The sequence below is a fragment of the Diabrotica virgifera genome, chromosome 5 (genome assembly GCF_917563875.1).
Source record: "Diabrotica virgifera virgifera chromosome 5, PGI_DIABVI_V3a".
Lineage (NCBI taxonomy): Eukaryota > Metazoa > Arthropoda > Insecta > Coleoptera > Chrysomelidae > Diabrotica > Diabrotica virgifera.
Window position 1 is genome coordinate 3,724,505 of NC_065447.1, and position 23,595 is coordinate 3,748,099.

Genomic DNA, 23,595 nt, shown 5'->3' on the forward strand with positions numbered 1-23,595 from the left:
GAAGACATTTGACAGTGACAGTTCAAATTCTTCCATAAAAGAAAAAATAAATAAAATGAAACCTGCTTCTGCTGGAACAGTTTATAAGCAGGTATAATAGTTGTTTTAGTTATTTAAAACTATTTTGAAGAGTACTTTTTGAAAAAACTCCCTCTATCTAAACAACAATGGATATCAAAACAGAACCTAATGATCTCGTAGGAGAAGTAATAGAAGCCGAATATGTCTTTGCCGCTCCATTAGGCGTTGTTAAAGTAGAGCCCCCCGACGAGGACATTCCAGTGGAAGTGCCCGAAATATACGACACAGAAGTAAAAGCTGACAACTTCTTCATAACAAAAACCGATTTAGACAAGATAAATAAACCCAAAACGAAGGCTAAGAAATCCAAGACACCCAGTAAACAAAAAGTTAAACAACCTGTACCAGAAAGAGTGAAATCAGTAAATATTAAAGACAATATCAACGAAGTACGACCCCTTCAGAAAACTAAGAAACCGAGTGAACAAAAGGTTAAACAATCTCTACCAGAAAGCTTAAAATTAGTCAACATTAAAGATAATATCGACGAAGTTAAAGCTTTGACGGTAAATATAGACGATCTGGATGATATTAAAGATGATGTAGATGAGGTGAAGGTTAAGGTTGAATTAGTAAGTGAAGATTATGATCTAACGAAAGCAGCTGAAGAAGAACCTAGCAGTAGCAAGCAGCTTCAGAAACGATCGAAATCTACTAAAAGGAAAAGGAAAGTTGAAAAATCGTCGAAGAAGAAGAAGACAAGGTATCCGTGTCCAGTTTGCAAAAAAAGTAAGTTAGATTTTTTAATAATTTTTTGTTTTATGTTAACACCTTGGCTGCGTTACTAGACAAATAGACCTCGTATTACACTAACGGTTGGCTGCATCGACTGTGTCATAATGCACTGTGGCAAAGGACATATATGTCTCGTAATGCACTCAACGTAAGTTTATAAATATCTCTAAACGTAAAGATGAAACAACTTTTTACATTTTAATATGATCATGTGATGACTATACACAAAGTATTATAGAAGCATCAAAGTTTAGTGATCATATAACAGTGGACATTGTAGGGTGATTATATGCATTCAGCATTCTTAATTTTATGCTGTTCTATTTCCCTTAATTTTAATAGTGTCCTGATATATAAATATTATTATTAATAATTAATTGATTGTGGTTATTCTTCAATCTACTTCTTGGTTCTTTCTTTCTACTGAATCTTACCTTGAAAACAATTTTAAAATTCATTCTACTACTACTACTATCAGGTGAACTTCTTTATTGACAGCTGTTTTTTTAAATTCATTCTACCTGGTCTAAAACCATTTTGGGATTCATCTAGTGTTGGTTCTATTATGTCTGTTTCTTTTCTAATATTTGTTTGTAATTGTGCTGTATATTTTTGTAATTGTGCTAAGCAGGGTAATCCCCCTATAGTCTATAGTTATTGCAATAATTCTTACTCTTGCCTTCTTCGAATAGTTACAATCCAAAATTTTTTCACAATCTATAGGTTAGGTTCTTGTTCCTCTTTTCATGCTATATTGAGTAATTCCAGTAGTTCCTGTTTTACTTTGTCACCCATACTTTTAATCATATCTGCCGTAAATTTATGATGTCCTTATTCTTTTTTTATTTTCTCTTCTGTCTGATATAGCTTCCCATTTCCACAATAATTTTACACTTCTTGTTTTCCTTTTGATCACCTCCACTGTATAACACCCACCAAATGACCATGTCTAGTTTATTTCTCCTTTGCCTTTCTTTTCGTTCTAGATAAAGCTAGAAAATCTAAATTTTCCTTTTCAAACATCATTTCTAGCTCTTTATTGTATAGTGTTGTGATGTTACAGGCTCCTAACTTAGTAAAAATTCTTGATTTCCTATTTTTTATATTTCACTCTGCATTTCATTTCATGTTAGCTTTTTGTTCATTTGTGGTACAACATTTTCCTTGTTCTTGCCATGTCATCATCTTCACTTCGTCTAGTTTGTTTTAGTTTTTTGGGTGTATTTGTCCCATATATTGTGTGACTCCCTGAGAAGTACTTACCTACTTAAGACATCCTCTTATTCCTTATGGTGTGGAGGTAAACTTAGAAGTAGTTCGTCCCTATTTTGGTCTCATGTCCATTTCGTATTGTCTATTATAAGTTTCGGGGATCCTATTTTTACATTCTTTCTACTGAGACTTCTCCAGACGTTAATTCATCTTTTTGTTCCATCTCCATTCGTTATTGTCAGTTGATAAGTTTCTGGAACCCTACATTTACATTATTTTCATTGTCTCTTTCTAGTTTGACATTTCTGCTGTATTATTTAATGTTATCACACACATTTTACTTCCTAATCTTTTCTTTTAGCCTCCTGTATTTCTGAGATCTTTTTTTTGCAATAAAATTAGTCAGAAAATAATGAAAATACAGTTCATTAACAACGTAACAACCATTTTTAAACATTAATAAAGCAATGATATCAAAAAAACAAAATCATTATATCTGCGGTACTCGGTAAAAAGAGTATAAGTCAAAAATGGTCAAAATATTATTTGTGCCGAAAAAGACTACAAAGGACTATATCTTTATCTTGGTATCAATAGAACAAGTCAATATGGTAGTATAAAATAAATAAAATTATTTGGCCGTAGATAAAATTGGTAGTAGATATGCTCTATAACTATTTACATAAATGTTAACAACCCATTTATGCATCCCAGTATATAAAGATTAATCTATACAGTTGTATTGTCACACTTTTTAGTCCTTACATTTCTTTTTCAGGTCACAAAACAACTACCTCAACGCTCCTACATATATCTTCCCACTTTAAGAAACGTCCCATAATCTGTCGTTGTGGGCAAAGTTTCATTAGGAAAAATGAGCTTCTGTACCATTACTCATCTCATTTAGTAAAACTAAAATCTCGAAATGTTTACCATTGTAAGATCTGTAAGAAGCTATTTGTGAATATTTTAGACTTGTACATACATTCAAGAGGTCACTTAAAGAAAAAACCCAAGGGGAAATCAACCAAAGAGCAATTTCCTATGAGAGAGATCAAATTTGAAGAAGTAAATGTTGATTTAGAAGAGGAGGAATTGGTAAAAGTTGATTATGATGGTATAAATATACAAACTCACCAATGCCATAAGTGTTTCCAGAATTTTTCTACCAAATTCGACTTGGACAAGCATCTTACAGTACATGTAGGAGACAAATCATTAGAGTGTCCCACTTGCTATAAAAAATTTGCCAAGAGGCACAAGTTAAAGGCACACATACTGACTCACAGCGAAGATAGGCCCTTCGAATGCGAGCTCTGTTCGAAACCATTCAGACTGAAGCAGCATTTAGCTGCCCACATCAAAACACATACTGCAGAGAAGGTATTCAAGTGTAACGTTTGTGCCGAGCCTTTTAAATCTCAGAGAGAGGTTTACAATCACGTTCTAACCACTCATAAAGGTGATAAACCCTTTAAATGTGACATTTGCTCAAAGGAATATACAGTACAAGCTACGTTGAGTAAGCACTTGCAAGTTCATACTGGCGAAAAGCCATTTCAGTGTGCTTTTTGCTCTAAACGTTTTGCTTTGAAGGAATACTTGAAAACTCACATGCGTGTCCATAGTGATGCTAAAAAGTTTGCTTGTGATCAGTGCCCTAAAGAGTTCTCGAAGAAAGTGAATCTAAATTATCATATGCGTATTCATACTGGGGAAGACTTGTTCGAATGTGAAATCTGTTTTAAGAAGTTCTCTGTGAGACAAAATCTAACGAATCACATGAAGATCCATTCTGGATATAAGCCATACACTTGCAGCTTTTGCTTGAAGCCTTTCGTCACCAACTGTCACTTGAAGGAGCATGTCAAGGTCCACACCGGCGAGAAACCCTTTAAATGTGAAATATGCAATAGAGAGTTTTCGAAGAAGGCCAGCATGATCAAACACAAGAGCGTCCATACGGGGGAGAATAGGTTTAAGTGCGAAGTGTGCCCGAAACAGTTTACGCAGAAGTGGTTCTTGAAGGACCACATGAACATCCATACTGGAGAAAAACCTTTTAAATGTGATCTGTGTCCTAAAAGTTTTGGTCAGAGGAGAAGCTTGAAGTGGCATTTGAAAGCGCACAATAAGAAAAGCAAGAAAAAGTTGGAGGCTTGAAGCTGAATCATTTCTTATTGCGATCTCTTTTAGTTTTTTATTATGATATTACCCCATTTTTTTAAAAACTTGTGGTAGATAGCGAGAATGAGTAGTCTTATATAATAATATAAAAAAGAGCATAACACTTGGGGAGTGCTGACAGAAGTGAATGCTTCTTATAGCGCCTTATAGTACATTCTTTCACGGTTTTTGCTCTAAATTTTAAAGAACCGCTTGGATTGACATGAAATTTGGCATAGGTATAGCTTACATGTCAAATAAAAAAAGTGATATTGTGCCGATGTGTGCTTTTGCCCTGGGGGTGACTTTCACCCACTCTTGGGGGTGAAAAAATATATATCCAAAATAAGTCCGGAAATGGGTAAACTGACTAATTTTAAGTAACTTTTGTTCTATAGAGCTTTTTCGCCAAGTCCACACTTTTCGAGTTATTTGCGAGTGAATATGTTCATTTTTCAACAAAATAACCACATTTTTGGACGGTTTTTTGCAAATAACTCAAGAACTAAGTATTTTGTCGAAAAAAACGTTCTTAGCAAAAATATAGCCTATAAAAAAGTTAAAAAAATGGTGTACGCGTTAGGTCTCTAGATCTTGTAGAACCAGAGTTATAGCCAATGAAAAATAGATTCATATTCACCAAATTTCAAAAAGAATATTTCGACGTGAAATATCCACAAAATTAAGCACTTTTTGGGGAAAACTCACTATAACTTTTTTAAAGTGTTAAAAAAAAGCTTTATTTCTGTTTTTAGAAAAAGTTTCTAGCATTTAAGCAAGTTACGCTCAAAATAAAATTGGCCCCTTTTGTTTTGGCGAAAAAAAATCGGGAAGACCACCCCCTAATTAGCAACTTAAATGAAATTAATCGTTACCTCTCCACAAATTATTTTACTTATGTTGTGTTTATATGATCTGTAAGTTTCATCGATTCAAAGTGCTTATTTTTGAAAAAAAATTGGTTTCAAAGTAGAATTTTTAAAAATATTTATTTTTAAAAATATGCTTTTTTTCAAAATAACTTAAAAATTGTTAGAGATACCAAAAATCTCGAAAAACAAAAAAGTCAGCATTGCTTTTCTGAATATCATGTATTTTTTTGTTTTTCTGTTAGACAAAAACTGATTAAGATTTGGTGTTTCTAAATTTGCATACATTCGTGATCAGTGACTCGTTCAACCCCTTTTAACTACAGCCCTTTCAATAATAAGGACTTTGAACCGATGAAACTTACAGATCATATAAACAGTACATACACGAGTCAAGAAACTTGTGAAGTCATAACGATTAAGTTCATTTAAGATATTAATTAGGGGGTGATTTTTTCGATTTTTTTACCAAAACAAAAAGGGACTAACTTTATTTTGAGCGTAACTTGTTTACTTTTGATGTTAGAATTTTTTTTTATAAAGCAAAAAATGAAGCTCTTTTTTTAAACACTTTAAATAAGTTGTAATGAGTTTTGCCCGAAATGTGCTTCATTTTTGGTTATTTCACGTTAAAGTATTCCATTTGGAATTTGACGAATATGAACCTATTTTTCATTAGCTATAACTCTGCTTCTACTAGGTATAGAGACGTGATATACAGTGCGTCCATAAAGTAACGCATAAATTCATTATTTCGTAAACCGGCGACATTAAGGAAAAATCCCGAAACAGGTCGATTTTTATTTTTAAATTCCGATTTTTTTGCATATATATCATACTGGTGACGTCATCCATCTGGGCGTGATGACGTAATCTATGATTTTTTTAAATGAGAATAGGGGTCATGTGATAGCTCATTTGAAAGGGTATTCAATTCTCTATTGACTAATATAAACATTAACATAATTATTTATACAAGGTGTTCAAAAAAACATTTTTTAAATTAAAATAATTGAGACAAAAAGAAGAATGTATGTAATTTATTTAATTCAAAATACGTTTTACTGTTGTCAGAAAACAGGAAAAAAATGTTTATTTGACAAATAAATATTGTTTTCCGCTTAAATTCAATGTTAAAGCTGCCACCCACCTGTCTCTTGGTAGTTTGAACATTTCGTTTAAGCGAAAATCAATGTTTATTTGTCAAATAAATTTTTTTCTGTTTTCTGACAGTAGTAAAATGTATTTTGAATTAAATAAATTACATATAATATTCTTCTTTTTGTCTCACTTATTTTAATTAAAAAAAGGTTTTTTGAACACCCTGTATAAATAATTGTGTTAATGTTTATATCATTGGATAGAGAATTGAATACTCTTTCAAATGAGGTATCACATGACCCCTATTCTCATTTAAAAAAGTCATCGATTACGTCATCACGCCTAGAGGGATGACGTCACTAGTATGATATATATGCCAAAAAATCGTAATTTAAAAATAAAAATCGACCTGTTTCGGGATTTTTCCTTAAAGTCGCCGGTTTACGAAATAACGAATTTATGCGTTACTTTATGGACGCACTGTATACACCATTTTTTAAATTTTTTACAGGCTATATTTTTGCTAAGAATGTTTTTTCGACAAAATACGTACTATTTGAGTTATTTGCGGAAAACCGTCTAAAAGCGTGGTTATTTTGTTTAAAAATGAACATATTCACTCGCAAATAACTCGAAAAGTGTGGACTTGGCGAAAAAGCTCTATGGAACAAAGTTACTTAAAATTAGTCAGTTTACCCATTTCCGGACTTATTTTGGACATATATTTTTTCACCCCCAAGAGGGGGTGAAAAGCACCCCCAGGGCAAAAGCACATATCGGCACAATATCACTTTTTTTCTTTGACTTGTTAGCTATGTGTATGCCAAATTTTATGTCAATCCAAGCGGTTCTTTAAAATTTAGAGGTTTTGCAATATTTGACCGTTAAAGAACGGACTATTATTACTAATATGTAGGTTATGCCTGGTTGCACCAACATATTTTAATTTTAAGACGTGCCTTAAGCTCCTCTTATGAAACAAATGCGTCGCACCATTGAATCTTAGATCAATTTGCAGCTTACCACAATAGATTGCCACATGGATTGCATCTTAACCTTCGTCACAGTAAGACATGCTTAGATAAGAATTGAAAATTATGGTGCAACTTAAGTGAGACTTGAAGCGTATCTATAAGCTGAGCTGGGCTAAGCTGGATCTTAAGATTTATTGGTGCAACCAGGTATCAATGAAATTTTGATGCCCGGTTGCACCAACAGTTCTTTAGCTTAAGTCGAGAATATCATAAGAATTAATATAATATAATTATAATATATTACAATAAGAATACCATAATATAATAATAGATATAATAGATAATAAGGTAAGAATCTAAAATTATGGTGCAACTTAAGTGATACTCAAGGAGGCAATATTTTATAAGTAGAGCTTAGCTAAGCAGGAGCTTAAGATCTGTTGGTGCAACCAGGCATAAATGAATCAATTCTATTCAATTTGATCCGATTTTATATAATTATATTTTATGCAAATAATTTTAAATCAAAATTAGACAAATCGATGCAGTCATTCTCAAGTTGTTATAACAAAATATTGTATAAAATTACAATGAGTGTAGATGTATGTATATTATGTATATTACTGTATACCTCAAGGTTACTGCACGCCCCTCGATTTTTCGCTATGAATTAAGTTAAATAGGATTTCAGGCCCGTGCAAAAACATCATACTGACTGATAAGAAATATTCACTTCAAAAATGGTAGTGAATGCCTTGAAGGAATGATATTTTAGTACTCTCTAAAAGTACCTATATTTCTTAGTTTTCCTTACATAGAAGATATTTTTTTTAATGTATGTAATGCTCATTCACGACAATGTGTTGTGATTATTTGGAAAGATTGGTATACAAATCATGTACTGGCCATCTGGCGGCCCTGATCTAAATCCTACAGAGAATTTGTAATCAAGACCAAATACAATGCTTGATTTTAAGTGTGACTAGTCGCTGTGAAAAAATAATTGGAAATCGTTATCATCAAGGCCTTTCATTCCTGATGGACTGTTTGGTACTCTTACTTAGAGCTCTTTGATTCACTTTTTGTGGTGTATCACTCCGCATTCTTCTTGTTTATTGTCTGTTTGTTGTATGACTTGGCTTTCGTTACAATTTTCTTACACTCATTCCGATTTATGCATAGGTCCTCCAGTTTCTCACTTTCAGGATTTTAATACCTCTAATGATCTGTTTCTCTGATTGTTTTTGTGATGAGGACTTTTTAAAATTTTGTATATTGTACTAACTAGAGACATTCCTCTATATACGTTTCTGTTGTTGAATAATATGTAGTCTATTTCATTCTTTGTTATTCAATTTGGCTTTGTTAGGTCCATCTTTCCTTTTCCGGTTTTTAAAGAATGTATTGGTATTGGATGTATAGTTTTTTTCTTTTGCATAATTTACAAGTATTTCTCCCCTATTATTTCTTTCTCCGAATCCATTGCTCTTCCTTTCGTCGTATTTGTGCATTTTTTTTCATTTCTTCTTCTAATTTCAGTAGATTTTCTTCCGAAATTAGTATGCCTATGTTGAACGTAGCTCTATGAACCACTCAATTGTGTGATTTTTTGCACAGTACATGTTTTGTTATGTGTCTGGTTCTGGTTTTTCTTATCTCGAGACCCTGTCTCTACTTGCGGGGGGTAATTTGTTTCGGATATTCCACATTTATTAAGGGGTGTTTTAGCTTTAACTTGTCACGCTTTCTAGGCTGGTTGGCAAGTACCTGTTGGTCTAGAGGATATATATTATTTCTCCCCTATTTGTAAGGTTCTTGAACTCACAAGTGGAGCATAGAGTTTCAGTGAAAACGCGCCATCGAGTTCTATTTTTCGCTAAAGCCTTCACCTCATTCCAAGACGTTCCTTGACCATTTATCTCGTCTAGGATGGATCTTCTCCAAGTTTGTGCTATGGGACCGTTCCAACCCCACTTTCTGGCCTTATTTCATTTTCCTATTTCCCCTACCCAACTGCAAATCGGATCAGGATCCGCCACCTGGGGGCCCGCTCTTTAGTGGTTACAGGTTCCCCCGAGATTAAAGTACGCGAATTAATTTCAGCATTTTCACTTGTATTTTAACTTATAGATAAGAATGAAGCTCTTAATATTACTATAAATCCTTTATTTAAAATTTGGGAGCAGTATGTAGTAGTAGAATTTTTTAACTGTCTGGTTTCTAATTCTCTTCCATTAAAACTTCTTTCTCATCTTTCCAGGTTTCACTTCGACTGCTCCCCTACGAAGCCACTTCAGTTCTCATTTCGGATCAATCTGGGTTGTTTGCTATTTCTGCGGTAAGCTCTCGTTTACCAAAGACGATTTTATCCAACACTTCTTCCAACATTTCACAAAGTTACATTTGAAAGAGCTCAAGCAGAAACCGGCGGGTAATTTCAGTAAAAAGAAGAAGATCGCTAACGGATCAAGCAATAAACGAAAAAAAGAATCTGAGTATAGTAGATTAGTGTTTAAATATTACATAAATTTTGTTAGTAGGTTTAAGAAGAGGATGTTTTCTTTTAACCAGATGTTTAAAGATCACTTTGATTTTTTCGCGAATCTGATAGCTCCTCCTGAAGATTCTGAAGCTGTGGAAGAAGCTCCTGAAGATTCTGAAGAAGTTGTAGAAGCTCCTGAGAAACCGTTTAAGTGCGAAATTTGCGATAAAGGCTACACACGAAAAGCAGCTCTTAACAACCACATTGCAACTCACAGTAATGGGGATGTTTTTAGTTGTGAGTTGTGTCCTAAGAAGTTTGCTGTTAAACGACATTTGACGAAACACGTTAATAACCACGCGGTGGATAAGCCGTTCAAGTGCGAGATTTGTTTGAAGTCTTTTCTATACAAGAACGAAATCCTTCGCCATTATCGGGTGCATACGGGAGAGAAACCATTCAAATGTGAAGTTTGTGGCCAGGGATTCACACAACAATCGCAAATTCCTCGTCACATGCTCACTCATACTGGAGAGAAGTACGAGTGTAATGTTTGTTTTAAGTCATATACGCAAAAATGTACTCTCACGGCGCACATGAAACGACACACAGGGAAAGATCTCTTCACATGTAATGTATGTTCGAAGCAGTTTGTTCAAAACGTCGAGCTGAAGCGACATCTAACCATACATAGTGCTAAAAAACCGTTCGAGTGCGAGATTTGCCAAAAGGGCTTCAGCCAGAGATCCTACTTGATCTACCACATGAATCACCATACCGGGGAAAGACCCTACAAATGCGACATATGCGACAAAACGTTCGCCCAGTTGCCTATTCTCACAGGTCACTTAAAAATCCACACAGGAATCAAACCGTTCGAGTGTCAAACTTGCTCGAAACGATTCTTAAAGAGATCCAAATTGACGTTGCACATGAAGACCCACACCGGTGAAAAGTCCTACAAATGCGAGGAGTGTGGCAAACTGTTCGCGAAGAAGTCCAGTTTGAACTATCACGTTAAGATGCACACTGGGGAAAGGTCTTTCAAATGTGATTTGTGTTCGGAGTCGTTTCTTCAGAAAAGGCTGCTGAAGACTCACTTGAAAAAACATTCTAGCGGTATTAAAATCGAACCCGTGTCGTAAGTGTTTGTAGTAATAGACAAATCAGACAATATGACAGATTGTCCAAGGTTTGTACAATATCTGCGTTTCTCTTTCACATTCAACTCGAATTAAATCGAAACGCTTGCGTTTATGTTTATTTAGTCGTGACTCGGGAACTGGCCACCATTTATATACAACATATGACTAAGTTTGAGTCAAAAAGTGTGAAGGTGGTAGTATGTTTGGTTTGTGATCTATGGGTATTTTTTGAAAATTTCGTGAAAATGGGTGACTAATTGTCGCAGACCTGGCTGCACTGATTTAAATTTTTTCTTCTTATTTATTTCTTTACTACTTAGCTATATGCTTTAGAAAGAAAGTCTTAGCACCTTTTGTTTAGGATATACCTTTTTCCTTCCCATCCAAAATCGCCAATTCCTCGTCATATGCTCTAGAAACACGTGTCAGAGGATGGTGAGAGACTCGAATTGAATCGAAACACTACCATTTATAACTGGCAAGACTGCGCCATTCATAAACATATAACTAAGTTCGAGTAAAAAGATTTAAGGTAATAGCATATAATTAGGTTTTCACTTTATGGGAATTTTTAGAAAATTTAATAAAGTAACATTTTCAGTGCTGTGGTAAAAATGAGTAATTCATCGTTGCAGACCTAATTATATTTTTTTCCTTTTTATTTATTTCTTTACTACTTAGCTATATTATGCTTGAGAAAGCTTTTGGTCTTCGCGCCTTTATTTGATCTTGAGCAGTAATGGCGATTAGCCATCGCGATCGTCTTGTTTTAAGCCAATATGTTTTGTTTTAAGAGAATGTGTCCATGGTATGTTTTCCTATTAATCTTAATTAATTTTCTCAATAAGACAGTATTTTGTATGTATATAAATTATTTTAATATTGTTTTGAAGCTATGTTCTTGTGGCAAATTAATGCGAATTACTATTTTATTTGGGAATAAGCCACAACTTTACATTGAAATTAAGTTTATTTGCCTTTTCGCCACTTTGATTAAAATAATTAAATAATTAAAATAATTGTGGCTCATTCCCAACTAAAATAGTAATTTGAATTATTTTATTTTCGATAGGGTGTGATATTATGATTAAAAATGAAATGAAATGAAATTATGATTAAAATTTTATTGGTAGCTTGATTGATTGAAAAGTCAAAACATGTTTTTAGTTTACAACCCTAAAAGTGGTTATGGAATCTCTCTAGAATTGTTTATATTGATTATTCTTAATTTATATTACTGTATTAAGTTTGCTAAACAATTATTCTCCTTCCCTAAATAGATGAATCAAGATAGATCTTAGTTGCGATCGTATATTATAGCTTTTTGTACTTTTAGGATAAAATATTTTTGTAAATTTAAATATGTATTTAAAAATGGGTACACAATTTTATGTTGTATCATAAATAAATTGGAAATGTGTAAGATTTGTTTACCTGTGCACCCTCTAAAGCTTGTCACACACGGAGGGCTATAAATATACAGGGTGTAACAAAAATACAGGTCATAAATTAAATCACATATTTTGGGATCAAAAATAGTTCGAATGAACCTAACTTACCTTAGTACAAATATGCACATAAAAAAAGTTATAGCCCTTTGAAGTTACAAAATGAAAATCGATTTTTTCGAATATATCGAAAACTATTAGAGATTTTTTATTGAAAATGGATGTGGCATTCTTATGGCAGGAGCATCTTAAAGAAAAATTATAGTGAAATTTGTGCTTCCCATAAAAAATTTATGGGGGTTTTGTTCCCTTAAACCCCCCCAAACGTTTTTGTACGTTCCAATTAAATTATTATTGTGGTACCATTAGTTAAATTCAATATTTTTAAAACTTTTTTGGCTCTTATTATTTTTACGATAAGGCATTTTTTATCGAGTTGTGGCTTCTTTTTCAATATGTTTACATAAAAATTGTATGGGGGTTTTGTTCCTTTAAACCCCCCAAATGTTTGTGTTCGCTTCAATTAAACTATGACTGCGATACCATTAGTTAAACAAAATGTTTTTAAAACTTTTTTGTCTCTTTGTATTTTTTCGAGAAGGCAACTTTTATCGATATATGGCTTCTTTTTTAATACGGCTCAAAATATACCTAAAAATGGAAATCATACATAAATTTTCATATTATTACCAAGTCTCCATAATCGTACTTAACCATATACAAATATGTGGTGGATTTGACAAATATTCAAAATATCTCGATAAAAACTGAATTTTCGAAAAAGTACTAAGAGCCAAAAAAGTTTTAAAAATATTGTGTTTAAGTAATGGTACTACAATAATAATTTAATTGGAACGTACACAAAAGTTTGGGGGGGTTTAAAGGAACTAAACCCCCATAAAAATTTTATAGGGTGTCCAAATTTCACTATAATTTTTTGTTAAGATGCTACTGTCATAAGAATGCCATATGTCCATTTTCAATAAAAAATCGTTAATAGTTTTCGATATATTTGAAAAAATCGATTTTCATTTTGTAACTTCAAAGGGTTGTAACTTTTTTTATATGCACATCTGTACTAAGGTAAGTTAGGTTCAATCAAACTATTTTTGGTCCCAGAATATGCGATTAAATTTATGACCTGTATTTTCGTTACACCCTGTATATTGTATTGTGTATAACATATCACTCTCTATACTGTATCGTGTGTGCAAGCTCACTCATTAATTAGTGAGCGATATATGTATTATATAATATATTATAGGTTTGTTCCAACACAACGAAAACCGTCCATGTAACGATCACGCTCCTGTGCACTAAACAAAATAACCCATGGAACGCACGATATACAGACACAGAACTCATGGAACGTATTATTTTATAGTAACCTGATCGTTACATGACGGTTCTTCGTTGTGTTGGAACAAACCTTATATTGTAGTATAGCTCCCAGCGCGTAACGGAAGAAATCAAACGGAAAATAATTCTGGCAAACAAGTGCTATTTTGGACTGCGTAAACACATAACAATTAGAAACTAGAGCCAGAAAACAAAAATAACAATATTTTTGAATTTGAAGAATTTACCATTTTTAATGTGTAGAAAGAGAAATCACTTTTGATATTTCTTTAAAACCAGAACGGGCAAAATACGTTATTGAAAACCGATCTAATGATGTATTTGCTTAGTACAATTGAAACGGTCATTTTGAAAAGGGGTCATCTCCACTTTTTTGACATTTCCACTTTTCGTTGAATTTATATTTAATATTTAATACACATAGAGACGTCTATTCCACATGAAAACGGGTCAACTTTCAATGTTATTACCATAAGCACAGCATACCCCGCAAACCAGTTCAGTTTGAAAAGGGGCATCTCCTATAGATACCCATTTGAGATGACCCGTTTTCAAAATGAACATTATCTGTTCACCGTTTTCAAAATGAACATCATCTGTTCATTATAAAAACGGGTCATCTCTTTTAAAAAAAAATGCAGTGTCTAGGTCTTTTCAAACCTAAAAAATATTTTTAATTATTCATCAGCTTGTATAGTGAATATTAAACCCAAAAAATACTTAAAACAATTATTTTCCTAATAGTCTTAGGGAGCGTTCAAGTATTACGTAACGCGATTTTTGAAGATTTTTAACCCCCCCCCCCCCCTTGAAGCTGTAATTACAAAGAAACAAATATGTATGTCTTTGTACTCACTTTATCACGCTTAACGAATTACGGGATCTGGATTTCAATGCATATTATTTTTTATAATTCTCCATAGAGGTATATAATAGCTTTGATCGCGCAGTACGTCCTGGGTATACCCAGAGGGAGAACGCCTGCGCATTACAAAATTGGGCGTTCGCGGAGTCCAAATCTTTCCCTCTGAACACCCTCCGGATTTTTAATTCGGTGTTCGCGCAGTACAGAAAAAAGATCCTGAACGTGTCCGGAATACCCTCTCGACGTTCGAGGATTTTGTTTCGGATTTTAAGTTCGCACAGGCGCACAAAATATTTGGGAAGAATTTCTTGACATTCTGTTCTTACTCCTTCCAATTCTTAACCTAAAATATTGTTTTGTTAAACAGCTTGTAGATGTAGATTCTGGTTTTTAAAGTTTTGGAAGTGTTGTATCATTTAAATATTCTTCAAACAAATTTTAATATTTTTTATATTAAAGCTTTTTGTCAATGTTTTCCATTTCGTATGTTTATAAATAAGTAGGTACCTTTTCTAGTATTATTTTCATTCGATATTCGATAATTATATATTACGGTAGTATCTATGTATTACAATAAATTGTACTCTGTTTTTACTTAATTTCTTCTATTTAAATGAGCTTATAAGTATCTACATATTCTTGTGGTTTATTTTTCAGTTTAATTTATGAGTTAAATTAGTCTCTTATTGAATATAATGAAACATAAACAATACATCAAACTTATTCTGAAACTATTTCTTGTGTCTTGTTATATTTCATTATTTTTGTGGTGTAATAAACCACAACACAATGCCACAACCCATTAAATTCAATACATAGATATCAAAATTGGAAATGATTGTTTTATTAAATTATTCCTTCCTTCAGATAATGTTCAACCCCCATGAAGTTAAAGGTAATTTTTATATCTAAATATCAACAATCTTTTACTCTCTACAAGAATGTAGCTGGATTTCAGAGTGGAAATAACCACATTATATTGTGGAAATAATAAAGAAAGACTCTAATCAAATTTCTACCTTCTAAGAAAGGCATTGAATTATTGAATAGAAAGTTAATCGTTTGCCTGTTGCCTTTATTCTCTTTTCTCTTTCTCTTTGTTGACATACAAATTTGTTGCATTTGCATTTTTTTGACATTTATTTCGAAATAAGAAAGAGACAACAAAAGGCTTCCTTCTCTAACCTTAATGTATGCAACCCGTCATTACATTGCAAATCCGAAAATTGTTCGCGGAGCGAAAAATCCTGAGCATGTCCAGGATAAGTTTACGTTGACGCCTGCGCATTGGAAACTAATCCCGAACTTACTCTGGGTATGCTCGATTTGTACTGCGCGAACACTACTATTAACATAGAGGGAGCCTACCTTCCACGCTTCCTGACGACAAGATCTCGTGGACTGGTTTGCTGCATCTCTTTCTAACACATTGTATCGAAAATCTATGATGACATTCAGTGTGAATATAGGCACGGGAGAGGAGGACAACTGTAGCAGCTTTACTATGCGTAAGAGTGAAACAGCACTAATCCAAATAAAAAAGATGGTGTCGTCACTTCGCTCTGAATGACACTCTCTCTATGCTAATATATAACTCTATGTAATTCTCGTATCAAAGTTACACGTGAAGTTAGTCGTATTTATGACAGTTGGGGAAACGTCCGCGTAAAAATAAGGGGTTTACGTAAGGAATCCAAATCTGCAATAAAAAATGGGGGTATTTTGCAGTTTTTCCATCTGATTTTATTTCGCGGGATTCCTATTAAATATTTTAAATTTACCCTCCATCCCTCTCCTTTGGGGGTCGTGTTTGGTATCATTCGATAGATTTTTGAAAAATATTGAAAACGTATTTTTTAGTTTTTCGATCTGACGTTTATTTCTCGAAATATTCGCTTTTTCTTGTGAAATTTTGTGACTCACCCATTTCCTTACGCTCAATCCGTCAGATTTTTGAAATATACACTGTTCTGCATGTAGAGATAGTGCAAACACTCCTGACCAAAGCGTAGTAGACGAAATTTGGTTTAGTCCCCACTTCCATGCGAAACGCACTGTATCTACAATAGAACCTTTCTGTCTTTCCGTGAATTTTGACTCCGCCTTCGCGCAGCTCCATGGTCAGGAGTGTTTGCACTATCTCTACTTAACTTACCTTATCTTAATCTAACGATTTGAGTTTTTCTAAGGATAGATTTTTTTTTGGACCCCCTTAACGAACTCCCTTGTATTACGATCCAATATATGGTAGGGGTACATTTACAGGGTACAAGGTTTCTCCCCAAAAATCCCCTACTATAAGTTGAAATACACTTGCGAGCATAAAAAACGGGTCACTCGATGAATTATTCAAGTTAGATGTTTGATTTGAGTGATTTTTTTAGTATGTTATAGCCTAATTTTTTAACAATATCACTATAATGATATTGTTGCTAGACAGGTAAATTGTCGTTATATACCGGGTGTAACAATCATACTGTGTTTATTCCTCAAAGTTCGGAACACCCTGAGGAATGTTTTAGCATAGATAAAATATTGAAATTAAAACTCGATTGTCGCCTTAGGCTTTCTAAACATTTTCTTTTTTGATTTATTTGTTTATGTTGGACAATAAAAAAGTTAGGCACGTTAATAACTAGCCATATTCTTCATCAATACAGGGTGTTTTTAAATAAGTGCGACAAACTTTAAGGGGTAATTCTGCATGAAAAAATAATGACCGTTTGCTTTATAAACATATGTCCGCAAATGCTTCGTTTCCGAGATACGGGATGTTAAAGTTTTTCTTACAAACTGATGATTTATGTATTGCTCTAAAACCCGTAGAGATATGCAAATGCAATTTGGTAGGTTTTAAGAGGCAGTTATTGTGCATTTTTGACATACAATTAATAACTCTATATTCACCATTGACGTGCATACGGGTATAAACATTTTAGATACATCCCGTATGCACGCCAATGGTGAATATGAAATTCTTAATTGTATGTCAAAAAATGCGCCATAACTACCCATAAATACTTACCAAATTTCATTTGCATATCGCAACAGGTTTTAGAGCAATAAATAAATCGTCAGTTTGTAAGAAAAAATTCAACATCCCGTATCTCAAAACCGAATAATTTGCGGCCATACGTTTATAAAGCAATTGGTCATTATGTTTTCATGCAGAATTACCCCTTACAGTTTGTCGCACTTATTTAGAAACACGCTGTATTGATGAAGAATATGGCTAGTTGTTAACGTGCCTAACTTTTTTATTATCCACCATAAACAAATAAATCAAAAAAGAAAATGTTAAGAAAGCCTAAGGCTACAATCGAGTTTTAATTTCAATATTTTATCTATGCTAAAACATTCTACAGGGTGTTCCGAACTTTGAGGAATAAACACAGTATGATTGTTACACCCGGTATACAATGACAATTTACCTGTCTAGCAACAATATTATTATAGCGATATTGTTAGAGAATAAGGCTATAACCTACTAAAAAAATCTTTCAAATCGGACAACAGGTTTAGAAAATTCGAGACATCTAACTTGAATAATTCATCGAGTGACCCGCTTTTTATGACCGCAAGTGTAATTTTAGTTTCTATATTTGTCAAATTGGTTGCATACTTCCTACAAATTTTAATATTCTTGAATTAATTTCTTAACAGCGCCCTCTCGTATCAAACAAACAGAATTCAGTTTTTGATTAGTTACAGATTCCTATTTATGATTGAGCTTTAGATAAACTTGGACGATTAGCCAATAGATGGCAATACTGATGTCCTCAATATTTTTAAAAATCTGAAATTTAAGAAAAATTAAACAAATTTATAACCAATAAATATATTTAAAAAATCCAAAAATACTTACAACAAATATATATATAAAATATTTTAATAAATTGGTAGTAGAGAGACTTAATATTTAATATAATATTTACAATTTTTAATGATGTATAAACAATTTTTCGAAAAAATATATAAATATTAACATAATAACAAAGGTGGTGATACAGAGATGTTGAAAATGGTCTGATTATTATACTTTCATTAATATATTTTGGACTGCAGACTTAAATGTAACAATTTAACAAAACAAAATTAAGGGACATGAATCACTAGCAGATAATATATCATTCATTATAGTTGGAAATTTAAAAAATAAATATTTTACATAATAACGTATTGCTTGCTAAGATATATCAATTTTAAAAATGGATTTTACAATGCACAATTAAGTATAAAAATAAGGATCATTTTTATTTTTGTGTGATTGTATATTGATAATTTATCAATAAAACTTGGTAGACTTTTGTAAAATTGTGTTTTTGGGCTACTTGTAAATGTTTCATAAATCACTTATGATTAAACAAGTGCCTTTTACAAGAAAAATCACTCTTGGCATATTCAAAAACACAAAAAATATGACATTATTAAATGATCGAACATCAATGACCTACAAAAATTGGCTACAAGTCCTAAAACCATTGCCTTAAATAAAGATTGAATAGCAGCAATTGAAGCTGATGTGTACTGAACTATTGTAACAATTACCGTCATAAACAGACCGAGAATATATGCCCCTAAGAAAATTGTCGTAACAGATCTACAAAAATTGGCAAGAAGACCTAAAACATTGTCTTCAATAATAATTGAATAGTATTACTTAAAGCTGATGTGTACTGAACCATTGTAACAATAACTACATGTACAGTCATACACAAACCGAGAATAAAAAAGACATTGACCTAGAATAGAAAAGACCTACAAAAATTGGACAGTAATACTAAACAATGGTAAAAATGTTCCTTTTGATAATAGTTACCTTTCAGACGATTCAATTAATACTAAAATCACTTATTGCTACAGAAATAAAAGAAAATTGTATGGCAAACGTACCAAAATTGACCAGAAATCTTTACGATTGGTTTAAGTGCAGCTTCAGAACTGTATATTCAGTTAGTACCATCGGAATCAAAGGAAATTGTCTGGCTACTTAGCAAAATTGGCCAGAAATCCTTATGATTGGTTCAAGTACAGCTTCAGAACAGTACAATCACTCGGTATCATCGGAATCAAAGAGAATTGCTTAGCAGATGATTTAGTTCCATTTTTGTTGTGCGTTTTTGATTATCGGCGGATCTAAAATAACGGTTAAAAATCAACTAGAAGGTTAATTTCACTAAGAATTAGTGACGGAAAAGCAGAAACTGACAAGCAATGCTTCAAAAAATTTTGTGGCAGGTCTAAATAATAGTTTTCAGTTATAAAAAACGATTAAAGAGAAATACTAGAACAGACACTAAGAAGAAAATGGCTAGCAAATCTCGAAAGTGGCTAGTACACTTGTAAAAAATTGGCCAACAATTTTAAAGAATAGTTATGACTGCCAAAAAAGAAAAAAGTGTTCAGCAGATCAACAAAAATTGTCTGAAGCCAATTTATCAACAATTTTATTTGCAATAGTAAAAAAAGTGTCAAACAGTCCAAATGAATGATTAAATAACTGCACTAGAAAGTAGTGTACAGTAATATTCTGCAACCACAGATAGAATCATCCATAGAAAGCAGAGATGCAAGAAGAATTGACGAAAAGAACTAAAAATGATGTTATTTTATTGAAAAAAAAAATTGGCTGGCATAAAAAACAATTATTATCATTGACGAAAAATGCACCACTACAAATTTCAGTAAAATTTCGACTCTTATAGTCGGTTCGCTAAACTCAGACACAATTGGCTAGTGATTTTAGTAAGTAATTTTGCCAATTTGGCAAAAAAATAATTACTAAATAGTTAGTAATTTTGCCAATTTTAGCAAAATTGGCCAAAAACAAAAAGATTACCTACTAAAATTACTGGCCAGTTGAGTTTAGCGAACGGACTATAGCAAGCACTCCACTGTACAGAGCCTGTAATTTTCCTTGTAGAAGGTCTTAAGTAACATTTTTAACACTAAAAGGTCAAATTAGATGCAGATAGTCGTTAATTTTATCGGTTATATCATTAATCCAGTTCTTATTCGCATCATGAACCTGCCCAGACAGTACAAACCTTTTCGTTACTTGAATTATTGTCAACTGTATAATTCGTATGATTAATATTTAAGCACCGACGCATTTTTCAATCCTGTTTTGATTCATTCCAACGATATGTTTCAAATTACTCGATTCGATCAAAAGCGATGCATCACACATCATCCTCGCGTTAGATCTGACCAAAAACAACAAATGGCATTCCTCATAGACCGTTAACTGCACTCTGGTGCACACCAAACCATGCAAAACAGTCGCTCGTTGAAGATCCAACCATCTTTGTAAAGCCAGCTCCCGTTCCTTGATGGTGCTGCCGAGTGATACGTCTGAGGGGCCCCACAGGGAGAACTCCAGGACACTCTTGACTTGCGTTAAAGAAACTGCTCGTTCGTGGCTCAGCAGCGATTGGAGGAGAGGGGTGATTTTGGTGGAGGGTTGGAGGCAGTTCAGGGCTTTCAGTGCGCACATACAGAGGGTACCGTGTTTTTCTTGGCTGGATTTCGTTGCTATGTCGATGGATATTCTGCAAAAAAAAAATTTTAACGACTGCTATTTGATAAAGATATTTGTTTCGGTCTAAGCTTAGCGCGAGAGATGCGGGTAGAGACACGGAATATTTTCTGATAAAAACGAAGGTTTCTGTAAGAACAAAAACATTATCCTAAAAAATCCACCAAATACGCCAAAATTGTGGAATATAGAAGTTCTGCGCGATAATGAGACTGAGCAGAAATTGCAAAAGGCTATACAAATACACTGACATGATTATAACAGCATAGACTCTGATTGCAAAAATATAAAAATAACTTAGACAAGCGTATCAGATGAAATACTAGGACAAAAAAGAAGACAACAAAAAATGGTTCGATGACGATTGGCTGAAATACATAAAGGAAAGAAACATGACTAGAAGGGATATGCTGCAAAATCCCTTGCACAACAGTGAAAGGTATAAACAGACAAAACCAGAGATAACAAAACTAATGACAAGCTAAAAGAAAGAGTACTAGAAACAAATAATCAGATATACAGAAGAAAATCGGAAGAACAACAACTATTAAACGTCAAATCTAGTAGAAATGCATCAAACATAGAAGTGAATACAGCTGAAATAGAAGACTAATACCCGACATACGAATAAGTAACCGAGAAAATTCAAAAACTTACACATAATATGGCATCAAGCAACGATGGTATACCCACAGAGTGCTTAAAACACGGAGGAAAAGTGTTGTACAGATCTAGGTATGTACAAGCTAATTCAAGCATTTGGCGAAAAGAAATAATGCCAAATAAATGGGAAGAAGAGATTATTACACCAATCAATAAAAAAAGCAATGTATTAACTACCGGGAAATAACGCTCTTAAATACCAACTAAAAAGTCATTGCAAACATTCTGCTAGAAAGGACCAAAATATACACACGAGAAATCGTTGGGGATTATCAATGCGGATTTAGACCGGGCCGCTCTACTATTTACCAAATATTCACAATAACACAGATAATTAAAAATGCTGGGAGTTAGTTTGATCGTAAACTTCGTCAGATGTTCATAGATTTTAAACATGCATTTGATCAAGTATGTAGGGCTAGATTGTGGCTAGTTTAATGCAAGAACTTGGCTTTCCAAAAAAAAATAGTAAATTTGACACGGATGTGTATGGAAGGGTTACGATGTTTGGCGACAGGTGGACAGCAATACTCTTGAGACATTCGAAATAAGCAATGGACTAAAACAGGGAGGTGCACCTTCACCACAACTCTTCAACTTGGCTCTGGAACACATACTCAGAAGTGCAAGAATCGAAAAACTGATTACATAATTTCATCGAGAAGAACCAAGCTTACTGTTGGCATTTGCAGACGATATCTGTTTCATAGGAAACATAGGAAAAAGAAAGCAGAGAAGATGGGGCTCCTAATCAATGAAAATAACACTAAATATATGTGAGCCGCAATAACCATAACAGATAGAATCGGACAGAATATCACCATCGATGACTTTAACTCAGAGAATTAGTGTTTTGGAACAACAATAAATGAAGACAATAACGGATCAAAAGAAATAAACAATATGATACCAGCCGGCAACAGATGTTTTTTGGCTCCAAAACCTTACAAAATCGAAACAACTAACAAGACAGAGATACAACTATATAAAACAATCATACGACCCGTGGTGATGTATGGTAGCGAAACGTGGACCATAACAAAGGCAAACAAAAGCAGAAGGCAAATTTTTGGATCTGTGTTTGATGAAGCAGCAGGCCAATAGAGGATAATAAGAACTAACAAGGGACCCGAAGAACTACATCCAGAACATAATAGAAGAAATAAAGTCCAGAAGACTCCAATCGACAGACACCTCAGAAGACATTCTGACGAAAGAATGATAAGGCTGGTATGGAAAGAAGCCCACGTGGACGACCTCGACTCTGGTGGCGAGATACTACAGCAGGAGATCTTAAAGCCATGGACATGTACATGGATGGAAATTGCTCAAGACATTGCTTTTTGTAATGAGGGACCTGTACTGAGTTCTTATAACTTTTTGAAAAAGCTGGATAATTCTTCTCATACAGTTTCCGCGAAAGAAAGAAGAGAAAACAACATATTATCAAACTCACCCCTGTAAAACACACAGTCTGTGATGGCTTTCCTTATCCATATCTTTACAAAGCACGAAAGTATTCAAAGACAGAGGCAGTTCCTCGATTCCTTGTGCTTGTATCGTCTTCAAAGCGTTTACCAGCTGCAGCAGAACGAAATTCGAATCCTTCCAACTGTCTTCTTGCGATTTGGCTTTTAACACGTCGCCGTACGTTTGGATAGTATTGATTTGGAGGTACGGTAACACCTGGATGGTTGCTGAAAGATAAGTGAATTAATATTAGTATAAATTTTTAAAAACGAAGAGAAATTATTCAGTTTTTAATCTGTTCGCTAGAGCAATTTTTCATTTTCAAATCTTCCACACAAAAGCACGATTTTTCGAAGGAGTCAACCCTTTGTTTTCTGTTCTCCTGATACTAGATTATAAAAAAAATTAAAACTTGCTGCATGTCAAACAGCAAAGGTCACACCGCTCTTTCTACACTTTCAAAACTTTATAAATCGTTAATTTTCAT

The 23,595-nt window shown here is 33.5% G+C and overlaps 2 protein-coding genes across 7 annotated transcripts in view; one reads left to right on the top strand and one right to left on the bottom strand.

Annotated features, from left to right (window-relative positions):
• The first annotated feature begins 26 nt into the window (after nucleotides 1–26).
• LOC114335057 (zinc finger protein ZFP2-like) lies at nucleotides 27–12,188 on the top strand. Of its 2 annotated transcripts, none has more exons than XM_028285213.1 (2): nucleotides 27–810; nucleotides 9,399–12,188. In XM_028285213.1, the coding sequence occupies exons 1-2, from the start codon at nucleotides 168–170 to the stop codon at nucleotides 10,763–10,765; spliced, it is 2,010 nt and encodes a 669-aa protein (XP_028141014.1). In that variant the 5' UTR covers nucleotides 27–167; the 3' UTR covers nucleotides 10,766–12,188. The 2 variants fall into 2 exon arrangements, with proteins under 2 accessions (XP_028141014.1, XP_028141013.1); XM_028285212.2 differs by having other exon boundaries at nucleotides 2,807–9,655.
• Nucleotides 12,189–18,259: 6,071 nt separating this feature from the next.
• The window catches only part of LOC114335056 (uncharacterized), a 241,060-nt gene continuing 235,724 nt past the window's right edge, over nucleotides 18,260–23,595 (bottom strand). For all 5 annotated transcript variants that reach the window (XM_050651222.1, XM_050651223.1, XM_050651221.1 and 2 more), the window contains 2 exons: nucleotides 23,095–23,335; nucleotides 18,260–20,988 (listed from right to left, as the gene is read on the bottom strand). In XM_050651222.1, the coding sequence (XP_050507179.1) occupies nucleotides 20,535–20,988; nucleotides 23,095–23,335 (695 nt within the window). In that variant the 3' untranslated portion in view covers nucleotides 18,260–20,534. The remainder of the gene's footprint in view (nucleotides 20,989–23,094; nucleotides 23,336–23,595) is intronic.

Coding starts and splice junctions, on each gene's coding strand:
- LOC114335057 (XM_028285212.2), top strand. CDS start 168: ATGGATATCAAAACAGAACCTAATGATCTCGTAGGAGAAGTAATAGAA. Junction 811..2,806: donor GTGTCCAGTTTGCAAAAAAA/GTAAGTTAGATT, acceptor TTTCTTTTTCAG/GTCACAAAACAACTACCTCA.